This window comes from Barbus barbus, assembly GCF_936440315.1.
Source record: "Barbus barbus genome assembly, chromosome: 6".
NCBI lineage: Eukaryota > Metazoa > Chordata > Actinopteri > Cypriniformes > Cyprinidae > Barbus > Barbus barbus.
Genome location: NC_136734.1, coordinates 16,429,817 through 16,451,251, shown reverse-complemented (window position 1 = coordinate 16,451,251; position 21,435 = coordinate 16,429,817). Strand labels below are relative to the sequence as shown.

The following is a 21,435-nucleotide window of genomic DNA, read 5'->3' as shown; positions in this document are numbered from 1 at the left end:
CATGAATTATCGCATGTTGGAAATAAAAGCGCTGAATTGAATTCTCTCTCTGAGGTCTATTAGTCTCGTGAAGTCGCAGTCACGTAGATAATCCGTCAAGTCCTCTTCCAATAAAGACGTAATTTTGCATGAATTAAATAATACAGCCATGAATGATTGCATGTTGGAAATAAAAGCATTGAATTTAATTATCTCTCTGTTGTCTATATGCTCATCATTAGTCTCATGAAGCCGCTTTCATATTGCAGTTCACTCAGCGGTTGATGCTCAAGAAATGCTCAGCACGGACACTGCATGTAACTTTTAACAAGATTCACTTTTTTGAAGCACCCTAAATTGTATTAACACTTACTATATAACCATTATTTAGTTTATAAACATCTAAATTAATACAACTCTGCAATCGATCGCAGTTTGAGTAGCCTATAGTTCTGTGTAAATGCATAGATAAACCGCGCTGTCAGCAGCATAATTTAGAGTATGCCAGTTGAGAAATGCAATAAAATACAATGCTTGTTATATTCCAATATTCCAGAGAATATTATTCCTTGAATTAACATTATCCAGTGAATTATTCTTCACTCTTTAGCCTATTAAACAGCTTATAAACCTACTAAAACTGTAGTTAAAAATGAAGTTGATATGATTCCTGTCCTTTATTTATTTTCTCTATATGAAAACATTAGACATTCTACGTTTATTTTGCTTACTGCTAATATTAGTGTTGCTGCTAAAGCTTTTTATAAATAAAATGTTTTTTATTGTTGTAATACGAAGATTAAATTTAACATGACAGGACTGGGACCAAAATGGTAATTTTTGCGAGTTAAAATTTGACCTGGTCGCATTTGTACTAGGGGTCAACCGATATGTGTTTTTCAGGGCCGATGCGATACCGATTATTACAGACCAAGTAAACCGATAACCGATATATTGAACCGATATATATGTCTGGTGCAAAAATGAAAATGAATGTCAAAATTAAGAATAACAAGGGCTCTGACAAAAACGGCCTTCCCTAGTGTTGGTTGCACTTCTTACTCTTGTCTTCCCCCATGCATCCATCTACAATAAGGGTAATATATAAAGAGAGAGTTAAAAGTGGGGCCACTGTATGCTTCATGATTAAGCCTATGAATACTAAATACTACAGCTAAACAGCTTGGGGAAATGTAAGTATTTGGCTTCAATAATTTACATGTTAGAAATGTATGTGTAATAGCATAACCTCTCATAATTCTTCATTAATTATTTTCGGTTGACTAAATCATAACCTACAAGAGGTGACTATTCAATTAATCATCTAATGCACATCAGTTGATTAATTTAAAAAGCGCAATGTATATAATAAGTGTAAATAATTTAATTGTCTTCATAGCTCCATTGTAGAAGTTGCGAAGAAGACCGCAACTATTTTAATGAAACTATAACACTAATAGCCTGTTATAGGCTCACTTGGTTCAATAGCCTATTGAAATGTCCCAATTTCCGCCATCCTAATCTTGGCCTATGTGACAGTAACTTAATCTTGGCCTATGTGACAGTATCTTAGTCTTGGCCTATGTGACAGTAATTTCCATTAGTTTTCATTTACAGAGCAGTGCAAATGAAGGCATAAAACATTAATTTAATTGATCTTTTAATCAAATGAGAGTTGAACTCTATTTTTTGGCAAACAAATGTGTTTACTATTAAAATTAAAACATGTAAGAAATAGCGTATTGTGTGATTGTTCTTTTAAACAAAAGTTGTATTAATTGTAGTAGCATTAGTAAATAAACCGAACTTTTATTTTGACGGGTTGCCATGAGGACCTCTTAAGTTTCTGTAGCCTATTTATGATATGACGATCGTTTTACTCAAACGAAACAGTCAAATGCTCATGAAGTAACTCTCAGAGCAGTTCTGGGGATGATGTTCATGTATTTATGTCCTCATTTAGTGACATGGCAGATGCGGAAAACACAGCGAGCGTCGCGCACTTCACTGTGTGTGTGTGTGTGTGTGTCAAAACCGCGCGTCTGTGCCTTTCACATATACAGAGACACGCCGAACATGCAGAATTCATATTTAAATAGTCTTTTTGCAGCTTAATGTTTACAGATAGTCCATATCATGAGTCGATTTAAGTGTACTGACCTACTTTTGATTAATTCATCCAAACTTTGACTAATTCCGTGACTCCGCGTTATACAGTAAATTCCATATGACTGGATTCCGCGATTCCCCCTGCGTTTCCCCCATCTCGGAAACCATAAATAGATAATATTGAGGTTTTTACAACTTCAGTGTAGTGGATTGTAATTTATTGCAACTTGAGCAACGTCTGCTGCTGCCTTTGAGAGATAACTGATGCGTGATGAAGCAGCACCAGTTAGCAAGCGCTTTCGGTGTGAGAGTGCCTTTGGTCTTCCACGTTGATTGGTCGGACTCCTGACTCTCAACAAATCAGATACGCGGTGGGCGGAGACTGCTCTAGGCCACAGAGTGGTGAGTTCCGACAGGCTGCATCAGAGCCAAATAGCGCGTTTCAAAATTAAATAATTTTATCGGTACATCGGTTTTGAAAATGACCGATGCCGATTATCATAAAAATGCTTAATATCGGTGCCAATAATCGGCCAGGTCGATAATCGGTCGACCCCTAATTTGTACGAGTGCATGGTCTACGCTGCTCCAAAGCGTCTGCTTCATACAGCGCGCGCTGCCAGCCGCAGCACATTATAGCAGGAGTCAGATTTCACTGATCACGTGAAGAGAGGTGCTTTCAGCGTGAGCGCTTCATGGGTAGTGCCTGGTTTATACTCGCCGCGTCAGCACGAGCTCGAAGGTGCGCGTCGCGGACGGAGCGCAATGGAGGATTTGGTTTTCAAACTAAAGTAAAAGACCGCTTCTTAAACCAGAGAAGGTGAACATGCTGGTGTTCTTGTAGAAAAAACATGCAAGTCCTGTCAGCGACAGCGAGTTTAGTTTTACTTTTCTTTTTGTTTTCGTTTTGAGAAGCTTGTTATCTTTGCTGTTTACCCCACGTTATGCTATAGAGGCTTTCCTTAATTAAAAAAAAAAAAATATTAATATTTATTTGCTTCCTCAGAGTTTGCTAAACATTCTGTAATATATTCGTATATAGTACAGCATGTGATGTGTCCTGTGTGCCTCGTCTTATTCGTTTTTGTTAGTAAATGTTATGTAAGCTAGTTTGTCATTGTAACGTACTGTTTTATTGTTGTTGTGCTTTTTAATTAAGAATAACAATGAATCCATCTTTTATTTTAGTCTTAAAAAATGAAAGGTGTATGGATAAGCAAAACAGACAATTATCTTTTCTTGCAAAATATGACACCAAGATCGCAAATTTGAAAGTGAAAGTGCACGAAAAAAGGAATTCCTGTTCACAAAATTTAAATCACAAATAATACCAATGAAAAAGAATATACCATATAACTATAAACTATGATAAAAGTTCATCAGCATGCATTGATTAATCAAATGTTCAAATGTGCAAAAACAAAAAACAAATTGCAACCAAATTATGTGCTCGTGCGACCAACTGAGAAAGTTAGTCGCAAAAGTGAGATCAGTGGGAAGAATGAGTCTAGAGCCCTGCATGAAAGACTGCTAATTCTCAAAACATTTTTGTTAAGATGACTGAAATGAGGAAAAACCAAAGTGAAGTATGGACTTACTTCACGCAGTCATTTATTTATTTTATAACAGTAAATAAATATCGGTTCTGCATATCGGTTATTGGGCACACAAACATGCAAATAATTGGTATCGGTTATAAAAAAAAATCAATATCGGTCGATCACTAATTTTAATACATGTCTTTCCTCCTTTGCCTTGCTCTTAACACAAGCTCCTTCTGGATCTGTGAGACCACGCCAATGTTGATGTGGACCAACAAATTCTCACAAAGCTCTCTGTAATGACATCCTGAGTCCTTCAAGTTTCACGGAGTCCCCTGAAGGAGAAGTTGAGGTGCATGTTTGATGACTGAAGATGGCAGACTGAAAAAAGGTAATTAAATCCTTACTGCTTAGATTTTCATTGTACCACTGACTGACACCTTATCTTTCTGCCTGAGATCATACCTGTCTTCTTTCTTGAATTTATCTGTATTACACACAGTAATGGATGTTAAAAAAAGAAGGGTAAAAGCATCCACCATGTTATGTTAATCTAATGAGGTTATTTTGTTTAAAGGCCTGCAGTTGGAAGCAGCTATTCTGCTCTTGCCTGCTCTGTTCAAGGAGGACCCGGAGTTGCTGTTTGAAGTTGAGGTGAGCAATGAACAGTTGACTACAGTGTCTGAAACACAAACTAAAAAGTATTTGAGCAGTTGTATGACAGTAGTTAAAATTAATTTAACTCAAATAAATATGAATATGAGAAGATGGTTAATGCTATTATCCCCTCTCCCCCAGGGCCATTCTCAGACCAGACCATCCCAACACCTAAGATGAAGCTTAAAGGCTGTAGGGAGGGTCAACTCGTGCAGTATGACCACATTGTGCTCACGTTGGATGGACAGTTAATCACAGAGGAGAGCGAGGACATCTCGACGGCACTGGGACTCCTCCTGTAGCAGCGGCTCTCAATTCCAGTCTTGGTGACCTGCCCCCACATGTTGTACATGTCTCACTTATTTAACACACCTGATTCAGATCATGAGCTCGTCAGAAAAAAGCTCCATCAATGAACTCTGCTCTGACTGACATGGTCCCTACACAGTGTCCCCACGGAACATTCATTCACAGATTTACACTACTTCCTGTCACTGTAAGTCAATATTCTCTATTTCTTGGCCTCTTCCAAGTCTAGTTGTAGTTTCTATTGTTTTTTAAATCCTGAAGGACTTACAAAAATGTCAGTACGCTGTTGACAGTGAAAAGATACCGTAGATACTAAAGATGCTGCAGTAATTCAGAGTGTACAACTTAGTTTGCAAGTGGTTGTGTATTATTAATTTTCAGTAATTTCACTCACTCACTATTAATGTTAAAAATAAATAAAGTAAAGAACTAATGTAGGTCTAAGACCATAGGTGAAAAAGTTACAGGGCTACAGTATGCATGTATATATATATGTATATATGTATATATATATATATATATATATATATATATATATATATATATATAAACCAGGACTCTCTCTTCCTCAAATGTACATATTTCAAACTTGTTGCATTGTTTTGTGTGTATAAAACAACAACTCCCCGTATTTTGTGATTTTGTATATGTATATTCCCTGGCTTGTCAGCACTCATTTTATTTGCTGCTGAAAGAAATAAATTAAAAGGTTTTGAAAGTGGCATGTATTTTGTTTCTCAGTAAGCATTTAGTACATGAATTTGAATCTTTAAAGCTGCAATTTGGTAAGAAATGATTAGTTATCATTCATCTTAAGTAAAAGTGTCATTTAAAAGCATATTGGCTCATCTATGGTAGTCATATATGGCACCTCTAATGGTTCTGTGTAACACATTTTGACAAATGTGCTATTAAGCGTCTTATCTTTAAGAATATGTGCCATATATAGTACCAAACGAGGTGTCCCTATAATTAAAAGCCAAAGAACCACCGTTGAACACCATTTTTGAGAAAAAGTGCTATATGGTTCCTCTTGTGGTTCTAAATGGCAACATTTGACAAAGTGCTATATGGCACCTCTAATGGTTCTATATAGCACCTCTTATGGTGCTATATAGCACCATTTGAAAATGGTGTCTGCGGTCGCGTTGAGTCTTTTGAAAAGAGACAAGGCTTTAAGAGCTAATCAAAGCTAATGATTGTGGTTACATACATCTTCCTAAACTCTATTTTAAACGTTAGCGCTATGAGTGATGCAATACCAAAATAAAACAATAAACTGACTAGGCTGTCTAATAGGCAGAAATGAATCTGCACGCAAACAAATTTGGCGGTCACGTTGAGCCTTTTGACAAGAGAAAAGGCTTCAATAGTTAACCAAAGCTAACGACTGTGGTTACATACATCTTCCTAAACTCTGTTTTAAAGCTTTAGGAGCTGTAAGTGATGCAATACAAAAAACGATGAGCTGACTAGGCTGTCTAATAGGTGGAAATTAATCTGCTTGCAAACTTACCTTTGTGGCTCACGGGCTTATTCATATAACTGAATCACGAATAACCAGTGTTTTGAGGACATTTACCTCAGAGGACGTGTTGCTTGACGAGGATTCGTTGTGACTTTCAATCTTGAGGAGACATAATGCCCACGAGGCTCCCGCAGAGTGAAGAAGAGGTGGAGTTACGAGACTTCTCAGACAGTTGAAGTGTCCAATGGAGTTAAGAGATTTGCTCTCAATCTATTTTCAACACTTTAGATTGGTTAATAATTTGTAAAAATAACAGACCCACGATAGCAATAACTGACCAATAGCATCGATTTGTGAAAAAATATGAAATTGACAAAATTTGGAGGATTCCGCCCGACAGCGATGATATGCTGTTATTTGTAAATGCTACTGCTTCTGTTAGCTTTTAAAATATGGTTTTTAATACAGTACAGCAACCGCACGCGCGTCCATTGTATAACGCTTCTCATAGCTATGTGAAAATAAGTGTATAAATGGAACATTTCATTGTTGGAGCTGATCTGATGATCTGAATAAGAGAGAGAGAGAGAGAGAGAGAGAGAGAGAGAGATGCAGAGCATGTGCAGAGCGACGCAAGGAACAGGATTGAGAACCGCTGCTTTAGAACATTGATTTTGAAACTTGTGAATCCATTAGAATCGTTAGAAGACAGAATCACGATTCATATATGAATAGATTTGTAAGAAGAACTGGTCTTATTTCTAAACGCACACACCTAACTCCAGACATGCTGGCACCGTCTGGAATGAACATCTTTATCTCCTGGGACCATAAAATCCCGGGATATATATGAAGGAGTAACAGCTGGAGGTCTCTCGAGAATAGACTGCTTGGTTTTATCGTAAACCAAGTTGGACGGAGGAAACTCCCTTGGTTGACTTTGAAAAATACCAGAAACACTCCCTAGTCTCTTCCCGTTAAAGTTTGCAATCACTTAGGAAGTAATCGCTGAATTAGACTTTTACGACTTCACGTTTCGCCCAAGAAAGGAATGCGCGCCTTTCTGTGGCGGTCTCTAAAACAGACAAAGAGAGAGCCACAGCTTTGCTTAGAAACGTGTTTCAAAGGGAACAAGGTTATACTAAGTTTCTGTGACTGAAATTATACTCTAAAACAAAAACACTATATACCATATATTTACAACCTATATATTAAAGGATGTTTTTGTTTGTGACATTTATAAGCTTGTTGTGTTATTTTGAATTTATGGTAATCTGTTTCCAGAATGTATAATATTCCTGATCACTAGTTGTTAATTTTCACATGCTCGATGTGATTATTTAGAATTCAGGATCGTTTAATCAATGCATTTAACCGAGTAATATCATTGGTATTCATATGCATGTTTGGCTATGCAAAGTTACATGGTGTTTGGTTTCATCAGAAAGCTAATCTCATGAATAATATTATGGTGAATGAGAATGATCTTTTCTCTGCAAGGTATGATCATAATATGAATAGAAGTCTGCTGTTAATAAGTTTTCATGTGATTAAATAACTGAACGGACAATTTATGCATAGAAAGACACGCAGCTGTGCAGGGCGGGGCTCCGCCCCACAGAAACACTTGCGATTGGATCAAACGCCCCACAGGAAGAATCCGATTGGATCAGGCGCCCGTGGGCGGATCCCAAATCGGCCCGTTAAAACCAGATGCACAACTGAAAAGTGTGTTGGAGTTGAAAACTAAAAGGGAGAGCTTAAGCTCACCCCGCTCGTCTCTCGTTCTGCTCACGCTGCAAAGCGCTTCTGGCCTCTAACATCACGGCAGGGCATTGCAACAGCGATCAAAGTTAAACTTTGAGAGAAACTTTAACATCCAAAGACTCAGTTAAACTTCAAAGAAACTAACATCTGAAGCCAAGAACTGAACGACTTCCTGAAAGCGTTATCAAGTCAGAACGAAGCCATCCAACCACTGAAGAGTGTTTTCGTGACGGCGACCTACCAAGCAGCCAATCAGCGCACGGTCCGTCGCGAATCCGGAAAGAACGATCTCGACTGAGAGCCAGGTTTTCAGCAAAGACTGAAAACTCGACTGAGTTCGATCTGAAACAACTGAAGAAACAGGCAAGCAGAATCTCTTAAATTGGCTGAAACTGGTGATATCTATCTGTTAAGAGTAAAGATAAAATAATTCTGTGCCTATGAGTTCCCTCAGGTTGAAACGAGCATTAGAACTTAAGACTCACTTCAGATACAAACAACTCATTGCAACGAATGTGTGTGTTTAAATCATCTGTTTTGTGTTGTCTAGTTAGTATGGTGTTAGAGTAGTGAATAAACTTTGATTTTATTAAGAAATCTCTTGTCTGTGCTATGTGATTTTGCAGATCATAATTATTTGCCAAAGATCGCGTTTTACCTACGCTCAGGAAATAGATAACTAAAGTTAACTATTTGGTTTATTTTATCGTTGGCCACGAATGAGATAAATACAATGGTTAAAAGATAAACGCGCTGATTTTAATACTTGCTGGACAAGTCGTTAATAAGGTATCGTTAACCTGGTATAAGTTGGACATTCTGATTAATAGCAATTAATCATATGACCATCGACTCGTAAAGAGTCATTCCCTAAAAGCTAAAATAAATAATAAATAATAATGTGGGGTTATTTAATATCCTACAGATTTTTACGTGCACCCTTAAAGTTTTCTTCCTCTTCTCTAAAGCAGCGCAGCAAACCTTTGTTGTGTGTTCCCAGGGGTGGGGTTTGTCTGGGTTTGTGATGTAATGAACCTGGGAAGTAACTCATTGTAGTCCCTACGAGCCATTTTTGTAGGCATTAAACAGCCAGAATTTTTAAAAGATATCTCCGTTTGCATTGAACTTTCAGCTCCGCAACTTTGCAGATATTGTTTATGCTCAACAACAACATTACTAACTAACTATTTTTAACTACTGTTAAAAATGTGAAATCGCAATCAACCACCCCTTTAAATCAGAGGTCTCAAACTCAATTCCTGGAGGACTGCAGCTCTGCAGAGTTTAGCTCCAACCAGCTCCAAACCACACCTGCTTGGACGTTTCTAGTAATCCTGAAGACCTTGATTCTTCATGTGTGTTTGATTAGTGTTGGAGCTAAACTGTGCAGAGCTGTGGCCCTCCAGGAATTGAGTTTGAGACCAATGCTTTAAATGTAAATACCAGCTATACATAGTTTACGTAGTATGTAGGGCATCAGTATTCAATATTAATTATAATTGTTTTTTGAAGAAATCAGTTGTTATTCCTGCAACAGATCCTCTTGAAACAAGCATTTGAGAATAAAGAACAAAAAATAAATAAATAAAATGAAACTACTGAAGTGTTGCACTTTCATTGCAGTGTTTTGCACTCGAGACAACAAAGGTACAGAGGTAGTGTGAGAAACAGCATTAGAAACAGGAAGAAAAGATGAGAGAGCGTGAGAGAGAGATTGCTTGTAGCATACTGCTGGAGGGACAAAGCTGGTCTAGACTGAATACTAAGCAAAACAGACAGCAGCAGTCTGTTGTCAGGGGAAATGCCTCCCACACGACAACAGAGAAAAGAGCACAGGCACACGCAGGCCAAAGGGATCCCCCTGGAGCACAACATCCCTATTACAAAGAGGACCGGGCAAAATTGTTCACTTTACAGGTCCTATAAAAGACAGACTAGCAAGAGGAAGGAGTTTTATGAAAATAAACCCACTATCTTCAAAATACTGGAGGTGCTGCCAAAATAAGCATTTGGATTGTATATGTGAATCTGTCACACATCCGTTCCTGAGGACGGTTCTTACCTTGGCTTTGTTGATAGTGCAGTGCAGGGCATTGTTCTCCTGATCATACAGAAGGCTGAAGTCCAGAGTGCCGAGTGTAGCTGCGAGGAAACAGACATAAAAGCATCAACAAAACAGTTCATCTCCAGGGCAGACCACAGCATATGCAACAGGAATTAGCAAGCTGTTTAAGCCATATTTTGCTCCTCCAGAGACCATCTGATGTCAATTGTACACAAAAAGGCAAAGAGCTTTCTCAGTTTGACAGGCTCTAATTTGAATTTGGCCTTCTGCTATCAGGGTTGCACACATTTTTACTGGGTTGCAATGAGAACTTCTGATCTGTTGCATCAAATTCAATATTCTGTGTTTTGTTTGAGGTACTTAGTAAGAACTTTGTGAGTTATGCTACAGTTCAGATTAGGGTCAGAAAGATTTTTTTTTTTTAAGCTACAGTCTGTAACTGTGTTCAAAATTTACAAACTTTATATAATAAGCAAGTACACAATGAATCCATTTTCCAAACAGTGTTTTTGGCTTGTCCTGAATCACTACGGTACACCTATAATAAGTGCTTATATTCTGACTATGTTAGACTGGTTTGGGTAGGTACCGCTGCGGAGTAGCCCAGTACCTGCGTGATTCGTCATAGACATAAACAGAGAGAAGTAGGGTTGTGACGGTGAGGAAATTTTCCCACCGGTTAATCGACGTGTGACAACACCGGTATTACCGTGATGGTGGTGGGGTCGTTTGAGTTTTCCCTCTTTTCCTCGAATTTGCGGCAATTCGGCATCAAAAAGTTGTTTGTTTTTAGTTTGTTTGAGTTTTCCCACTTTCCTTTGCTTGTAAAAGCACCGTGCGCATTTTACTTTCACTTGGGGAGAAAATCACACAGTTTAAATAAAATAAAAACTAGCAAATACTGTGGAACCAAATAAATGAGAAACGAATGTTAAAAAAACCTTCCAATATCACTTTAGATAAATGGCAGTTCAACAGGCTTTTCAAAATCAAAAATAATTTTTTAAACAGGTGCTTTTACATTTCGTTTTGAAATTCTTCGGCCATCGTCTTGTCTGTCTCACCTCACTCTTCTGTCAGTCACCTCGGCTCACGTGTTCAATGAAATCTGATCTGTGATGCGCGACTGTCGTTCGCTCGATGTGTTGCATTGAGCAGCCGTGTTCAGTTTTAATTGTAGTGTCTGTTCTCTAACTGAACTAAATGATTTTTATTACTATTAAAAAAAAATCTAAATTACAGTGAGGGCAAGTGAAGTAACCGGTGTTGCGGCTTAACACCGGTATCACCGCCAACACCGTCTATCGCAGCAAGCCTAGGAGAAGTAGCTATGGCTACAATGTTCTTCAGCAAGACGCACACAGTTCTGTTTATTAACGGCTAGAGCGCCAAAAGTTACAGACTGCAGCTTTAAATTCAGAATGGATATATTACATTGATCAAAAGCTACTGTAAAAACTTTTATATTTTTTTAAATAAATCAAATTTGAAATAAAAGCTATTCTTTTGAACTTTATATTTATCAAAATATCTAAAAGAATATTAGACAGCACAACTATTTTCAACATTGGTAATAAGAATAAATATCTCTTGAGCACCAAATCAATGTATTCAAATTATTTCTGAAGAATAATATAATACTGAAGGCTAAAGTAAAGAAAATGAAAAATCAGCTTTGCCTTCCCAGGAATAAATTACAATTTTAAAATATTAAAAATACAAAAGTTTTTTTTTTTTTTTTTGTAATTGAAATATTTCAGAGACGCATTAAAACATATCTTACCGACTCTAAATTTTTGACAGATTATTCAAAAAGACAAATTATGTCTTTTTGAAAGAATTATGTTATGGTCAAGCTGTAGTCTGTAAGTTTTGTCTCTTTGTTGCCATCTCTGTTTGAAACCTGCAATTGCAGTTATTTGTGGAATTATGTTCATGTGCGTTGTGCATTGGCATGGCTCCAACACGGATTAATCTAATATACTGAGGTAAATGTGTGGCTGTCAGTCATTACACCGGTGTGGATACTGTACTTAGGAATCACAGATTCTGCATCTTAGAAAGTGTCATCTGAACAATTAAGTAACATGTCATTGAGAAAAAAAAAAAAAAAAAAAAGCATTACAATACATCATGGCATGTTTGTATTTCCCGTGCAAACCTACCAGTACCACTCAAATTAGAAAACATTATTACAAGCTTACCAATGTGAAGACAAAGGTAAACCATTGTTTGGCAAAGGTAAGGAGATATATTTGGCTGGTTATGTACTTGCCCAAAAATTTATTTAGGGTAATTTTTAACCCAAAAAAAAAAAAAAAGTTACAGACTGCAGATCTAAGTATGTCTGTGAAACTGATTTGGTTATACAGAAATTCTGATCAGAAAACTTTTCAGTATAAACATTTCAGAACAGAACACCTGTTCACTCACACTGCTGCATTACTATTTGAAGGTTTAGTACATTCCTACCTTTCTGAATTAATTCTCCCCTATGTCCCTGCCCGTACGTTGAGATCTAGCTCTGATAATTTGCTTGAAGTACCCAAATTCTGGCTACCTAGTGTGGGTGGTAGGGCTTTCTGCATTTCTGCTGCCAAGTTCTAGAATAAACTACAAGGTCTTCGTGTTATCTCCTCACTTCAGACCTTTAAAACTGCCCTCAAAACTCACTTATTTACAATGTTTTCTTAACTGATTGCTTTCCTTAATTTTCTGCTTTATGTTTGTTTTGTAACTTATCTATATATTGCATATTATTGCATATATGTCTGCTGCTTGGTTGTTCATGCTGTATACTATTTGTGTACACTTGTTTGTTTTTTCCTGTGTTCTTGTTTCTATTTACCTTATGTAAAGTGTCCTTGGGTATTTGAAAGGCGTTTTATATAAATAAAACGTATTATTATTAACTGTAATGTTCACCAGTCTATGGTGATACCAAGCATTTCAAAGGTACTGTACCCGGCCCTAAAAAATATTTGCCAATTTTAACAGTAATTTTAATCCTAGTTTGCTATTTCAGTGGAGCTATTTTTCACCGGAATGAGCTACGAAGTAGATTTGATGGTGATAGTCAAATGTCCTCTTATGTGAAACTACAAAGGCTGCCACTTCCTGAAATTGTGAGAGACACAAAGAAAAACCAGGAGCGAAATTGGCCTTTTCTCCACTATCCTTTGAATTTTTCAACCTTCCCCACTGATAAGTGTCAAGTCAATGGAGTCACGCGTCTGAAAGTGAACCTCCCTGCTGATTCTGCCTCGTATGAATGCGGCCATGAAAACCAGAGTCAAATCTCATATGGACTCCTAGCAGGAGGCCTTCAGCCACACTCTGCAGAGAGCATCTTGAGTTCAAGGACATCCATCATTAAACATACTAGAGTAATCAACCAACCAACCTTACCCTTAAACCAATTACCCTCAGCAAGATGACTATGGAAAAAAAACTCCAACGGCTTGAATTTTGATCTAATTTGTCTAAAATAACATCAGATTGAGGGCCCTATATCTTAACCACTATAAGCCACGGCACCTGTAAGAGCTCTTGCTGCAGAGGGCAATGATGTAGGAGTGCATTTTTGGACCTTAAAGGGATACATTTCTTTCCTCTGCTGAACATAGATGATGATATTTTGAAGAATGTTGGTAACCAAACGGTTTATGCTACCCAATGACTTCCATATAATTTTTTTCTCTCCAATGGCTACCAGCATCTGTTTGGTTACATACATTCTTCAAAATATCTTATTTTATGTTAAACAGAAATAAAATAAAAAATAACATGCATTTTGTATGATCTCTCTTATTTTGGTAAAATTATCCACATTTTCTGCAAGGGGTTCCCAAACTTTCGATCCCCACTGTATATGTATATATATATATATATATATATATATATATATATATATATATATATATATGTATATGTGTATATATATGTATGTGTATATATATATATATATATATATATATATATATATATATATATATATGTATGTATGTACGTATGTGTATGTATGTATGTATGTATGTGTATGTATGTATGCATGTATGTATATATATATATATACACACACACATACACACTAATTAGGGGCAAAAGTTTGGAAATGCAAATATTTTTCCATACTTTGCTTTCTTTTTTTCATACTTTTCCAGACCTAGAAATTACTTAAATCAAATTCCATACTTTTCCAAACCATGTCGGAACCCTGATATGATGAACAGATTTAATTTAGGCTTTTATTCACATATAAACATTGATCAACACACATACATAGACCCCATTAAATATGGTACATGGAGGCTAAACCATACTTGCTTGACACATGAGAACAAACCTCATTGGTCCCTGAGCATCAAGCATGCATGTTTGAGCTTCCATTTACCAAATTTGATGTGCTCAATGTGTTGAACAGTGTTTAGTCTATATGTAATGGGAATGAGAAACCTAGACCTAAACCTAGAAACCTAAGGCGGAATGAAAAAAGTTTTTTGACTGCACACCTTAAAAGGAGGTTAAAATTTATTTTACAATAAAAAAATCCTTAAAATACATCTTTCATATTTACTGTTTCTATGGTTACATCAGTGCTATCACAGGGATTGACTGCAGTTACCTTTGCATTCAGACATTATTCGATTCCTGTCTGCTCTTGTATGTACAAAACAATTTGAGTCACAGCTGTTGGTAAATACTGACTGTGTGAATGGAGCCATAGAAATACACAGAGAGGAAAAGAGTGCGTGGAGAATGTAAAATAGAAGAGTTGCAGGATTATTCATCTATTGCCATTAACTTCAGGCCATGCTGCTATATGTTCACGTCAGCTGAAAAACAGCATTACGCAACCTTGCTCAACCTGTAATCATACACACACACCCCTCACTTAGTTTCCCACTCAGGACCACTTTACACTTCAACAACGTCCAGCTGAAGAGCATTTCCCATAGACAGATTTTGATTGAGGGAAGGCCAACCTGCAAAAATATGCCTTGACAATTCTCAGCATTTCTGACCTATGATCCACATGATCGAGGATGATTTTTCTCAAGGATGAAACGCAACCTTGCAAATGAGATATCTAACATTGTGATTGCTTTAATCACAACAAACTTGTTCTAAATATGTGTCCACATAACAGAAAATAAAAGTAATGATCTTGCCGGTGAACGGTCATCTGGGATTATGTTTTCCTGTGGTTAGCTGCCAGTTTCCCAGCTTTTCAGGACAGACGGCATTCTGGCCTCTGCCAATACAGCGGAAGGAAACAAATAGTGCTGGAATTAGCGGAAATCGTATCCACTCTATCCTTGCTGGTTTTATTTTGGGCTGTACAAATGACCATAGTCTGGGCTTCTTTTTTTTTGCTGCAGCTTAAACTCTGAATTGGATGACAGGTGGTAATTAAGGGGAGGTATTCTTGAGGATACATGTTAGACTTAAATAGTCACTGTAATTAAATACTCTATTAATTTGTGAAGACTCTCAAGATTCATAGACCTTTTTTTTGCCAGATAATAAAATCCCCTTGCACTGAATGAATTACAGGAGTCATATCTATTGATCAGAATGCGTGTTTCCTTCATGCACTTCTACTAATCAGAATACGGTCTTACCCAATGCAAATACCCTCCAAGGTGTAGTCGAGGTGGATGCATCTAATTGTTTAGGTCACGTATTTAAATGTTATATCAGTATACAGATCATTATTGAAAAAATATGAGTTTTCTGACATCATTTTCTCAGTTCAGCTCATGTCCAATTCAGTTTTCTCCAATTAAAGCTGAGATTACTACTAGGAACAAAAAATTAAGATATATATTGTTCCCTGTCGATACTCCACTCGTACTGCGTCTTGCTAAAGACGCTATGGGAAAAAGCCTTTTTTCTCCTGAACTGAAGTCTTATTCAATCACGCAGTGAAACTGCACAACTATTGGCTCGTGCAGTGTGTAAAAAACGAACCAATGGGTCGGCAGCGGAGCTGCACGAGCCTATGGCGACGAAGCCTGCCAGAATGGGCTGGGCTATCTGGCTATACAAGCGGCCGTTTCGCCATAGGATTCTCATATTTCTTCTCCTTCATCGACAACGAGTTCGCCTTTGCTGTACCCAGAAGCCTGCTTGCCGTCGACACGCCTCGCAGCCGAACCAGCCATCTGCAAGCTGAGATGCCACATTTTCCTCGCGCTCCAGCACCGCAGCAGTCCCGGTCTCGTTCGCTGCCGCCATCCGGCGATTACTCACGCTTTACTAAAAGAGCAAATCAGGCGTTGTTTCAAATGCCTCGCTATTATTACAGTTCGTGCAGGTCTCCCCTGCACGCCGATGACGGCCACAGTGACTGCGTTTCCTGCTTGGGGAAATCCCACGTGGATGCCGCGCTCGCTGGCTCGGATTGTTCTCACTTCTCGCCTCTCTGTGCTCGCGGATCGCTTTCTTTTCAGAGAGCTACTCCGCCCTCGCACCCTCCCGTTTTCTTCCTCCCAGGGACCTGTGAGGAAAAAACAGCGGGGCAGAGGATCTCAGGGCCCAGCTGAGAGCGAGCTCACATCGGCTCAGATCCCACGTGCCTCGCTCTCGCCACAAAGAGATGGTTTCTCCCATCCTTTTTTTCCAACCTGACTAGCGTCCCTCTGCAAGCGCGAGCGTTCTGGTCTCGTTCGGGGGAAGTGACGAAGAGCTGGCCGATGACAGCATGTCATTGGCAGCTTCGGACGCCGAGGAGCTGTCGGGCTCAACTGCTGACTCTTCCGCCCCCCTCGCATTCGTCTGCGCCCAGTGCCGGCAAAACCGGGATGGATGCCAAACTTTTCCGTGTCCTCTCGAAAGCGGTTGAAGAGCTGGGATTGGAGTGGTCTCCACCAGAAGAGCCCTCTCGCAGCCGTCTTAACGAGTGGTTCCTGCCGGGGCGCCGTCAGGCCCCCCGCCAGCGACCCTCACCGTTCTTCCCTGAAGTTCAGGGAACTGAGAAGTGCAACAGACCTGGCTCTGCGCGCTACCAAGACCACCGCCCAGGCGATAGGAAGGTCCATGGCCAGCCTAATGGTGCTCGAGCACCACCTGTGGCTCACGCTGACGGAGATCAAGGACACAGACAAGGTCCCATTCCTTGATGCTCCGATTTCCCCCAACGGCCTCTTTGGACCTGCAGTGGAAGGATTCGCTGAGCGCTTCACAGAGGCGCAGATGGCGTCACAGGCCATGCAACACTTCCTGCCCAGGTGCTCAAGCTCCGCTGCTGCTACTAGTCGCCTTAAACCTGCGCCGACTCAGCAGCCTGCGAAGCCTACACCTGCCGTTTCCGCTCCTCAACCTGCCAAGACTCAGCAGACGCGAGGAGGCTCCCACTCGGCCAGGCGCCACCCCTGACCCAGGATAGTGTTGGACCCTGCGCCTCTGGCGTCTTCCTGATCTGCAGGACAGGAAGAGTAGAGGGCCAAGTCCCGCCTTGGCCGGACCGCCCGCCAAACAGCCTCTCTTAAGCCTCATTTCACCCCGTTCATTGCCGGGTGCAGAGGAAATTGTGTCTGTTGCTAATACAGGGCCCGTATAAGCACCCAAGCAACCATCCGCTGTGATAGTAAAACACAAACATTCTCAAAAAGAGAGCAGATTTCCTCTTCCTTCCCTCACGAGCGTGCAGTCGGTCAGTCGAGTTTATCCAACCCCTTGCCATGCAGGCTGAGGCCTGGCAGGCCATCCCCGGGGTATCAGAATGGGTTATGGGGATAATAAAATGAGGTTATTCACTCCAATTCGCTCGAAGACCCCTGCGCTTCAGCGGCGTGGTCTCCACTTCTGTAAAGGGCGAGAACGCTCGCGTTCTACGCTCAGAGGTGATGACGCTGTTGGAAAAAGGAGCCATAGAAAAGGTTCCTCCAGCTCAGGACGAGTCAGGCTTTTACAGCCGTTTCTTCCTCGTTCCCAAAAAGGATGGCTGCCTCCGGCCCATCTTCGATCTCAGACGCCTGAATCACGCCCTCATGAGGAGGTTGTACAGGATGATCACGCTGAAGCAGATCCTCTCGCAGATTCGTACAGGGGACTGGTTCTGTTCTCTGGACCTGAAAGACGCATACTTTCACATCCAGATAGCCCCCCATCACAGACGATTCTTGAGATTCGCCTTCGAGGGAGTGGCTTATCAGTACACGGTCCTTACCTTTTGGACTGTCTCTGGCCCCCGCACTTTTACGAAGTGCATGGACGCGGCTCTTTCCCCTCTAAGGCAGATGGGAATCCGCATTCTCAACTACCTCGACGACTGGCTCATTCTGGCCCAGTCAGAGGTGCAGCTACTTTCACACAGAACCCTCCTCCTCAGCCACTTAGAGCGCCTGGGGCTCAGGGTCAATTTTGCCAAAAGCGCACTGTTCCCCAGCCAACGGGTATCGTTCCTGGGAACAGTTCTGGACTCAACTCCGATGAGAGCTGTGGTAGCGCTAGATCGTGCTCTGGCCATTCAGAAGCTCGCGGCCTCCTTCGAGAGCGGCACCGCTCGCACCCTCAGAGCATTTCAGAGAATGCTGGGCCTCATGGCCGCAGCATCACCAGTGCTCCAGCTGGGTCTGCTTCGCATGCAGCCCCTTCAGCGCTGGTTGAAACCAAGGGTTCCACCCCACGCATGGCGGCACGGATGCCAGTATATCAGGGTAAGCCAGGCCTGTGTGACAGCCCTGGCCCCCTGGAAGAACCCACAATGGATGGAGAAGGGCGTGGCCAAGGGGATGGTCTGCAACAGGAAAGTTGTCATGACAGATGCCTCCAACACGGGTTGAGGGGCGCTGTGCGAAGGCAAACCGACCTTTGGTTGAAGGCGGAGAAAGGCTTCAACATCAACTGCTTGGAGATGCTAGCAGTATGTCGAGCCTGCCAGTTCAAAATCTTTGGCAAGGCCGAAGTAGACCTTTTCGCCTCCAAAGACAACTCTCACTGCCCAACATATTATTCAAAGGTCAAGGACGCGTTGGCCCACGACTGGCCCAACCTCCTCCTTTATGCATTCCCTCCGATCGCCCTGATTCCACAGGCGGATCAGGGAACAAGGACACAAGGTCTTATTGGTGGCCCCCTTGTGGGAAAACCAACCTTGGTAGTCGGAGCTGACTCAGCTGCTGACTGCAGCCCCCTGGCCAGTGCCCCTGAGACGAGATCTCCTCTCTCAGGGAAACAAAACAATATGGCACCCCCGTCCCGAGCTGTGGGCCCTTCACCTTTGGCCGCTTGACGGGAGCCTACCAGCCTCCCAGAGCAAGTGCTAAAAACCAATTCTGAGGCTAGAGCCCCGTCTACGAGACGCCTCTATGCCCTTAAGTGGTCGGTTTTCTCCGCTTGGTGCCTAGACCGCGGTGAAAACCCCTCTACCTCTGAGTTAGCGGTGATTCTGTCCTTCCTGCAGGAGCTGCTGGATAAAGAACATTCTCCCTCTACTCTCAAAGTGTTCGTAACAGCTATAGCGGCCTTTCACGCCCCTATAGCAGGCCAATCAGTGGGCAGAGACAATGCAATTGTCTGCTTTCTGAGGGGAGCCAAGAGGCTGAATCCGCCTCGGCCCCTTACCGTCCCTACATGGGACCTACCCACTGTACTGAGGGCCCTCCTTTTGAGCCGCTACAGTCTACAAACCTTCGGTCACTGTCGCTGAAGGCTGCTCTGCTATTAGCACTAGCGTTGGTTAAGCGAGTAGGGGGCCTACAGGCACTCTCTATTAGCCCTGCCTGCCTGGAATTCGGGCCCAATGATTCGGGCCCAATGGTCGTCCTGAAACCAAGGCATGGGTACGTACCTAAGGTACTTTCAACTCCGTTCAGAGCTCAGGTCATTACGCTCTCCGCGTTCCTCCCTCTGAGGAGGACCGGGAGTTATCCTTGTTATGCCCTGTCAGAGCTTTGAGGATCTACTTTGAGCGTTCCGCCTCCTTTAGGCGTACGGAACAGCTCTTTGTTAGCTTCGGTAACCACGCCAAAGGGCATCCGGTCACGAAGCAGAGACTCTCTAAGTGGATAGTGGATGCTGTTATGCTGGCGTACACTTCATTGGGCCTACAATGCCCCATTGGAGTACGAGCTCATTCTACTAGAGGCATCGCCTCGTCATGGGCTTGGTCTAGCTGTGTGTCCATTACAGAGATTTGTGCGGCGGCCGGCTGGGCCTCGCCGTCCACATTTGCTAGGTTTTATAACCTGGACGTACCAGCCTTACAGGCCAGGGTCCTCTCTGCTTAGATGAGCGTAAATGTATACATTGTGGGAACAATCCTGACAGAGAATTCTTGACCGCGAGGCGCTCAAGCTCTCTGGTGGGTTCCTTGCATGCTTCAGTCCTGGTAGTACCGAGTATGTAAGACTTGCATGGAACGATCACCCAGGCCGAGCATGACCTCTATGAGATTAGCTCGCTTTAGCCTGGAGTATACTATAGCACTTCCCTATGAGCATTAAATGCTTATGGAGGTATATTAGGCAGTCGTTCCTCTACCTTAGCACGGCGTGATTGAATTGTGTTCCCATAGCATCTTTAACAAGACGCAGTACGAGTGGAGTATCGACAGGGAACGTACTCTGTTACTGTTGTAAGCTCAGTTCCCTGAGATACGGAACGAGTACTGCGTACTCTGCCGTGCCAGTACGCTCAGTCGTCGCTGCAGTTGAAGTAACCAGAGGATCCTATGGCGAAACGGCCGCTTATATAACCAGATAGCCCAGCCCATTCTGGCAGGCTTCATCGCCATAGGCTCGTGCAGCTCAGCTGCCGACCCATTGGTTTGTTTTTTACACACTGTACGAACCAATAGTCGTGCAGTTTCACTGCGTGATTGAATAAAACTTCAGTTCAGGAGAAAAAAGGCTTTTTCCCATACTTTTTTCCCAGTACTCGTTCCGTATCTCAGGGAACCGAGGTTACGATAGTAACCAAGTACGTTTAATTTTCAGTTTTCTTTTTCATTTTAGTTTTATTATTTGTTACGTGCTTTTGTCATTTTTATTAGTTTTGTTTTTTAGCTTTATTTTATTATTATTTCAGTTTTTGTTTTTATAATTTCAGTACTTAGCTCACTTCAGATAGTGGACAATACAGCATTTTTTCATCTAATACTTATTTTATTTCAATTTCATTTCTATTACCAGTTTTTAAAATTTGTTTTATCTAACCATAACATATCATTAAATAATTTTTTTAATGGTGTCAATGTTGTTTGAATCACTTACATATGACAGGGTATAATCAGCAAAAAAAAATATTTAAATGAAAATCCTTCAAATAATATGAAACCAATGACCCATATACAGCAAATTAATTGTAAGAAAATAACATTGATTTAAATGCAAATAACTTTTTTTTTTTTTTTTTTTACATTTTAGGGCAATCATGCACATTTGCATAGACTCCTCTTACTCTAAACATTAAAAAATAAATAATAAAAAATCAAGAGACAAGGGTCAAACTTTTTCATTTAGTTATAAAAATATTTCATATTGTTATAAAATGAAATGCCATTATTTATTTATAAACTGAATGCTGCCTATGTG

The 21,435-nt window shown here is 40.9% G+C and overlaps 1 protein-coding gene across 3 annotated transcripts in view; it reads right to left on the bottom strand.

Annotated features, from left to right (window-relative positions):
• Positions 1-21,435, bottom strand: part of LOC306871406 (double C2-like domain-containing protein beta) — a 301,845-nt gene that overhangs the window by 80,863 nt on the left and 199,547 nt on the right. For all 3 annotated transcript variants that reach the window (XM_079419309.1, XM_079419310.1, XM_079419311.1), the window contains exon 10: positions 9,893-9,972. In XM_079419309.1, the coding sequence (XP_079275435.1) occupies positions 9,893-9,972 (80 nt within the window). The remainder of the gene's footprint in view (positions 1-9,892; positions 9,973-21,435) is intronic.